The sequence below is a fragment of the Ascaphus truei genome, chromosome 3, assembly GCF_040206685.1.
Source record: "Ascaphus truei isolate aAscTru1 chromosome 3, aAscTru1.hap1, whole genome shotgun sequence".
NCBI classification, from domain to species: domain Eukaryota; kingdom Metazoa; phylum Chordata; class Amphibia; order Anura; family Ascaphidae; genus Ascaphus; species Ascaphus truei.
In genome coordinates, this window is record NC_134485.1 from 377,984,945 (window position 1) to 377,992,887 (window position 7,943).

General features: G+C 46.7%; 1 protein-coding gene across 1 annotated transcript in view; it reads left to right on the top strand.

Annotated features, from left to right (window-relative positions):
• The first annotated feature begins 7,869 nt into the window (after positions 1 to 7,869).
• Positions 7,870 to 7,943, top strand: part of EEF1AKMT1 (EEF1A lysine methyltransferase 1) — a 4,358-nt gene continuing 4,284 nt past the window's right edge. The window contains exon 1 of the mRNA XM_075592285.1: positions 7,870 to 7,934. Coding sequence (XP_075448400.1) covers positions 7,870 to 7,934 — 65 coding nt within the window. The remainder of the gene's footprint in view (positions 7,935 to 7,943) is intronic.

Genomic DNA, 7,943 nt, shown 5'->3' on the forward strand with positions numbered 1-7,943 from the left:
CTGTTGCTCCTCTTACCAGAGGCCCCCTAGAAGTCATCCTCTCTGGAAAAAGGCTCTCGCTTGGCATCCCATCTGTCTCACCTGTTGCTCAAACCGAGCCTCTCACCTAGGTATCTCCTCTACTTGCATCAAAGCCATATACTGTTCCACTCCTTCCAGTGGTTCGCTATGAAGACAGCCCGCCTCGGATCCCACAGGCCATACATCAGCACGGTTTACGGCCGGTCCAGAATTTACCTCCCATCAGTGTACTCTTTTTAGACTTCATACATTGAGGTCGTAGTGCAGCTTGTTTGTCCTCATTCCGTATGGCCTTAACATTACAAGAATTTTGGGGGCGCTTCTTTTTGTTCTTGCAGCCGTAGATCCAGCATCATCAGATGGGACCACTCAAATTAGCTGCTCTATTTGTGCCTCGTCAGACTTTTCCGTCAAAATTCTACCTTTTCGCACAACCCTCTGAAGAGTTACTTCCAGCCGCCATGGAAATTCAGATTTCTCTGCATCCTGCTGGCACATCCCTCGAAACCTGAAGGAAAGATTTTCCCCGCTGTCTGCAGCCCCAAACATACACTCTAGTGCCCTCAGATAATTCGCAGGGGTGACAGTCATCCCCTCCTCTTGAACTGCTCTTATAATAGCCAGTGCTGGTCCCTTAAGTCTCTCGGTGATCCAGACCGTTTTATCTATATCAGATCCCCACCATTCTTGCACCATTTAGGTGGCCTGGTCCATTCAGCACTCTACTGCACCGACACACTTTATTCGAGCAAATACCCAGTATGTACCTGGCAGATACCTGGAATGCGCCGCTCCTCACCTCTGACAAGCCCCGTTGCGTTTGCCTTCCCAGCCTGGGTTCATGCCTGGCTGACGGGCGGCTGATCTGTTAAATGATAATGATTAGGATTTAATAGGCTGCAATGCTTCGCGTGTCTACCAGATGGCATAAATTCATGAATTGTAATGCAGTATATATATATATATACTGTGCAGTATTGCAGCCAGCGGGAATAAAATGCTTCAATCCCTGCCTGGAAAATAACCCAATGCACTCGGGCAGAAAACTGTCACAAACCTCAATACACCCGAGTATACCCGAATTCGTGGGACTAGCCGAGCTCGAATAAAGTGTGTCGCCAGTGTAAGTCATCTTCTCCGGTCAGGGTGGGCACTATCCACGAGAAAAGGCTTGATCTTGGACACAAGATTACATCTTAACAAATGTTTGCAAGCGGACCGAAACGTTGATGCTTGTACAATAAAGGTTATAATATTTGGAAGACCAGTTGAGTGCCTCTTTTTCTGTTTTTGATCTACCTGTGGCTCCGCATCCAGCGGGACCATTGTTGCTGTGCACCCATGGCGATTTGTTACCTGGTATCATGAGTGCACCTATTTTGGAATATTTGTTTTCGGCAGCCATTCTTAGAAGTGAGAATTCACCCCAAACAATTTTATATATATATTTATATATATATATATATATATATATACCATATATATATATATATATATATATATATATATATATATATATATATATATATATATATATATATATATAGAAAAAAAACAGCGCCTGGTAATGGAACGTATTAAATAAAAATGCAAATAGTGTAACTATGCTGAAGATACAAATGAAAGGCAGCTCATCAAGGAAAAAACAATTCCTTACACCAATTAATGAACAAAAAAGAAGTGACCGCACAATCCTACAGTATGGTTAATATGTAAATGAATACATTTAATAATGCACCTTAAGAGAGCAGAATAAAAATTAAATAATGATCCTACTAAAAACAATGAGTGAGTACATACATAACTTAAAATGACGGAGCTTACTGTAGTAGAGGAGGAGTAGGCCAGATAGGAAACAGTCTGTGTTTAGTCCTGCAATTGGGTGTGCCATGCAAATCCTGCTGATATGAGTGATCAACGGAGATATAAATTCCAAAACCAAGCAAGTGTCAAGTAAATTCCCATGAATGGTAAAAGAGGCTAGCTCACTTTACTCTAAGCCCAGATAATTTGCTGATCGGTGGAATGCGCTAATAGCACGCTTGTCAGCTGGACGCTGTGAGTCAGTGAGCGGATAAAGCCTGCATACAAAACACTGCTGAAAGAGGTATCTTACCAATCGGCGTCGGGACCCACTGAGATCAGAGAGGAACACCCCCACGGTGTTCGGCGGGTGTTGTTTCCCAGCACGACCGGCATAAAGTCACTGTGCCTGTATATTTGAAGATCAGGCGGTAGGCAGAAACTGCTGGTGCATTCAGTATGGCATAAGTTGTACCAATGAGAGCATACACAGAGGTAACTGATTGGGTCTCTGGTATCCTCCGATGACGTAGCTTCCGACGTGATGACGCAAGTAGTAACACCCTACGCGATTCCACAGACTTACAGACTTCGAAGTGGATGACCAGATGCTGTAGTGGGGCGCTGTATGGATCGCGGAAGTGCCGGACTCAGCAGTGACTGCCAAGGAGTTTTATATATGCGAGTGTGCACGTGCGATATGTTATTAAACATTGTTTTTATTCTGATACACTCCTTACTTACTGACTGGGGGAACTTACCTTTGATGAGGGGACTGTCAATTCAGTACTGGGAGAAATAGACAGCTGGGTAACTGTACAGTTCCAACCAGCAGGAGAAAAGGCTAAAGATACCTTTTGAAGACCATCACTTACACAGGGCCATGTAAGTAGCTTTCATCCACATTTATTATATATGCCATCACCCCTTATCTGTTTGTTTTATTGAGGTTGTGCACTGATAGTTGCTGATTTACTTTTGGCTCTATCAGTTCGCACAATTATCTGCACTCCCCTTATATGTTCCTTTGTATGGTGCATGCTACCTGTAGGCTCACAACAGGCTGAGGTGTCCGCCGATGTTTGTGGGGACTGCGGAACAGACTTCTGAGGTACATACCCGACATTTACTCCATGGTACTCAGCGCCTCCATCTGCTGCAGGCTCCAGATGTATGAAGGTAATCTCACACAGTAGAACAGATTCCTCTCCCCCCGAAAGATTACGCACCATGCAGGAGGTATAATAACAGGAACTGGTTTATTCTTCTGTGCAGCACACAGAATTGAGGCAATTCTGCCCAATGCAGTCACAGCTCTGGTCTCTCAAACTTCAGGTGGTCCCTGGACCTACACTACGGGTCAGGTGCTCCCGCAGCAGTCCTAGTTCTTCCCTGATCCTCTAGCAGGACCAGAGGCATAGGTAATCACACACTCCCACGAAGGGAACCTGGGCTTTCCAGTACACCGCAGCCTGGGTGTGATACCTTGTCTCTCTCAAGGGTAGAGACCAACTAACAATTTAGAGATGCAACCCTTGAGTACAGTAGGGGGAGGGTACCAGGTCTGAATCCAGGATTGGGCAACTTCAGACCTGATCCCACCTCCTCCCCTGTCACTCAAGGGTACTGCCTGAGTGGGAAAAACCCATGATTGATCCCAACACTGCCTGCTGTTACCAGGACTGATGTCAGGACAGGGCAGAATAGTAGCCACACCCAGCCATGGCTACACATGCGAAAGTTTTCTTGTTTTCTAAGTTAGGGCAAGTCTCCCAGTATAGGGGCCCTTTAGACACTACACTAAAACGGGATAATGCCACAGTGGGAAGTGGGTTCTTCAGACAAGGGCTCATTGAGAAGACCTTGGAGAGCTGCTAAGGAATTGCATGAAAAGGTTCCAGATCTGTCTTTGGCAGCATGGGAAAGGCTTGAAAAAGAGCTACTGAGTGTATGTGTCTGCATGTAATAAGAAGCAATTTTTGTAACCTGCAAACAGGTTCTGTTGCTGCTTTATTTGGACTGTTTAATAAAAGTTAAGAAAGTTCCTGGCATCCGTTTCCTTTTCTTGCTCAGCACCCCAGACCTGCACAAGGTTCCAGCACCCGGAGATACAGGATAACGCTGAGTATCACCTGCACACACAAGAAATATCACTTTAGGAAATAGTGAAACACTTTGGTGTGGCCCCTCTTCTATTGGCCGGGGGTAAAGGTGTTACATAACATGAAACACATGAACAGTACCTGCTAAATATGTAGAGCAGGAGCATATGAAGTACTGATTTTAAACAGTAATACTCCACTGAAGTTTATGAAACTGTTACAAAATGAGTTAGATTAGCTCCAAATTATTGAGATTCATCGACAAACAGTGTGCGTTGACCTGCCTGGCCGAATTTTTTTTTTTTTTAAATACCCACCTTGTCAACAAACTTAATTGTATTTCCTAGTCCTGTGATCTCAACTGACACCCCAAAGTAAACATTAACGTTATTTTAATATACATTTAGATATGTAATACCCATTACACTTTGCCATTAATCATTTTGCACTTAGTCAACATTTTGGATCAGTACTAATAGAAAACAAATGTATATGTATATTCAATCTTTGTAGTGTCCTGTTTCCTGTTTCTTTTTGCACGTTGGCAATTTTTCTGCTTTAAGCAGAGATGTAAAATTGCTATTGGATTGTTTTTTTCCATGCGGGCTTCCATAGATACGTGTTTGGCCCTCTGAAATACAGCACTGAGGTTTTTTTTTTGCCCAGATCAAAAATGGCCGCCGTACACTTCCGGCTCCTTTTGGCGACGCTCTGGAACTCCGGTTCTCTGTGGTCCGGGTCGACGCGGATCGGTTTTATAACCTGGAGCGGCTCTGGGAATCCTCCTGTTTGCGGGTCACGTGTGGTAAGTGCGGCGCGAGGCTGGGGAGGTGAGCGGCACGCGGGGTGAAGTGCACGTGTGACCAGTCAATTCCCTGACATGTCACGTGGAGAAGGCATGCACGTGACAACACCCGGCTGGCCACAGGGCAATTCATCATTTAAATACTTACCGGGAATAAAAAGTTCTAGTAACCTTACTGGTCTCATGTTGTATTAGGTCATTATGCATTTTTTTTCTAATTGTTGTTTTTAACTTTGGAATTTAAAAAAAAAAGTGACCTGGGAAGTTGCAGGAACTGGGTGCAGTGCTGCTTTCCTCGGGGGAAGATTGCTGCTTTCCTGGGGGGAAGATTGCTGCTTTCCTGGGGGGAAGATTGCCTGCTTTCCTCTGGGGGAAGATTGCCTGCTTTCCTCCGGGGGGAAGATTGCCTGCTTTCCTCCGGGGGGAAGATTGCCTGCTTTCCTCCGGGGGGAAGATTGCCTGCTTTCCTCCGGGGGGAAGATTGCCTGCTTTCCTCCGGGGGGAAGATTGCTGCTTTCCTGGGGGGAAGATTGCCTGCTTTCCTCTGGGGGGAAGATTGCCTGCTTTCCTCCGGGGGGAAGATTGCCTGCTTTCCTCCGGGGGGAAGATTGCCTGCTTTCCTCTGGGGGGAAGATTGCCTGCTTTCCTCTGGGGGGAAGATTGCCTGCTTTCCTCTGGGGGGAAGATTGCTGCTTTCCTGGGGGGAAGATTGCTGCTTTCCTCTGGGGGGAAGATTGCCTGCTTTCCTCTGGGGGGAAGATTGCCTGCTTTCCTCTGGGGGGAAGATTGCCTGCTTTCCTCTGGGGGGAAGATTGCCTGCTTTCCTCTGGGGGGAAGATTGCCTGCTTTCCTCTGGGGGGAAGATTGCCTGCTTTCCTCTGGGGGGAAGATTGCCTGCTTTCCTCTGGGGGGAAGATTGCCTGCTTTCCTCTGGGGGGGAGATTGCCTGCTTTCCTCTGGGGGAAGATTGCCTGCTTTCCTCTGGGGGGAAGATTGCCTGCTTTCCTCTGGGGGGAAGATTGCCTGCTTTCCTCTGGGGGGAAGATTGCCTGCTTTCCTCTGGGGGGAAGATTGCCTGCTTTCCTCTGGGGGGAAGATTGCCTGCTTGTCCTCTGGGGGGAAGATTGCCTGCTTTCCTCTGGGGGGAAGATTGCCTGCTTTCCTCTGGGGGGAAGATTGCCTGCTTTCCTCTGGGGGGAAGATTGCCTGCTTTCCTCTGGGGGGAAGATTGCCTGCTTTCCTCGGGGGGGGGGAAGATTGCCTGCTTTCCTCGGGGGGGGGGAAGATTGCCTGCTTTCCTCGGGGGGGGGGGGAAGATTGCCTGCTTTCCTCGGGGGGGGGGGGAAGATTGCCTGCTTTCCTCGGGGGGGGGGGGAAGATTGCCTGCTTTCCTCGGGGGGGGGGAAGATTGCCTGCTTTCCTCGGGGGGGGGGGGAAGATTGCCTGCTTTCCTCGGGGGGGGGGGAAGATTGCCTGCTTCCTCGGGGGGGGGGAAGATTGCCTGCTTTCCTCGGGGGGGGGAAGATTGCTGCTTTGATTCACGTTTTCTAAACTGCTGTCATTGTTGGTTTACTTTGGACTAAGATCCATATTGAGCGTTCATTTATGTAAAAAGGTACAACGAGCTGCCTCCATGATAAACACCCACATTTTAGCATCTGCGATCTGAATGCAGTGATTTCTCAAAATAGCATGCCAGGTGGCTAGACAAAAAGACTTGCATAGCTAAGGGCTTATATTTAATCATGGCCTTGATTCACAATTTTTGTTTTTAATTCTCTTATTGTAAATCATAAATTATTTAAGTGAAAATGCGTTTAACACTTTGGGTACCTATAGACGTAGCTACTATATCATGGGGTCTGGCACTACAGGAGCTCCATGCTCGTTTTGTTAGGGGAGATCATGTTCATTGTGAAGGTGAACGGAAGAAGATCCACGTGTCATCAGTTACCCCCCCTCCCCCCCACGATCACGTGATTGCGAGTCTCGAGGAGGTCATTGTATTCTGGTGTCGCAACCCCCTTCGGCACTCAAATGGGGCCTTTCCTTCTCTCTGTTAAAAAAAATATATATATATTTTATTTTTTTTAAATACATCTCAACCTGAAAAGTCCCCTGGAAATGATCCAATGCACAGCCTCCACAGGCCCCCTGGTTCCTGAGATATTTGTAGTTTTAGAATAGGAGAAAGCTGCCTTTATCTCGGAAATCCAGGGCGTCTCTGGAGATCATCGTCACCACCCTCCTGTTTAGATATTTTTAAAAAAAAATTGTGTGTGCTGATCACGCGCATTTTAAGTGAAAACTTCTTTGTCTTTTGTCACTGTTTTGACACAGAAATTGTATTTGTAATGGTGATGGGTTTAATTAATAATCAAAATACGTCAGTGCCAAAACGCAAAGAAGTTTCACTTAGAACGTGTGTTTTTAGCTATTTGCACTTCTATATTTATAGTAGTTGAATTCCTTGTGTCAGTCAGTGTGTGAGAGTCAGTCAGGTACAGTGGGAGAGGGAGTCAGAGGGTGCAGTTGATCCTTGGCGACAGCGGCTCACGGGGGGGGGGGGGGGGCAGGCATGAGTCATCGGCGGCCGCTCACGGGGTGGACAGGAGGGGGTGTGTGTGTGTCCTGACGGTGGAAGCTGGCAAAATTCTGTGGCAGTGAATGTTGCTGATGGCCTCTTCTGCCAGCAGTGACGTCACCACTGACTTCCCTTCCCATCGACTCCATTCACTGTCAATGAATTTTGCTCATGTGGTAGGTGCCGCTAAAAAAGGTTCACTTAAAAAAACCTCCACTAAAAAAAAGAAGCCGTGCAGACTGCTTCGCGGGTCTGCATCTTTTCATCCACATTTTGAATAGTGTGCCTTGCCTATTGATTCTATGTGTGTATGTTTATATGTAATTTGTATAGATGTAATTTCAGCACCTCCTCCGTTTATCATTTTATTTCTTGTATAAAGGGAGTGACCTGCACTGCTGCTTTGAACGTTTGTGTGCAGTTTGAAGAAACAATGCAAGCGTTCTGTGTTTCATACATCATCGCAACAACCCGTTCCCTGTCTGAGGGGACCAGGTACAGAATGTCTGGTGATCATATTCTGTTTTCTTGTTCCCTAGCTGCCTGTCTGAGAGATGGAAGGCAGTGATGATGATGATCATCCCCAGCTCTCCTCCCACACTCTGGCTGCACTTCAGGAGTTTTACAC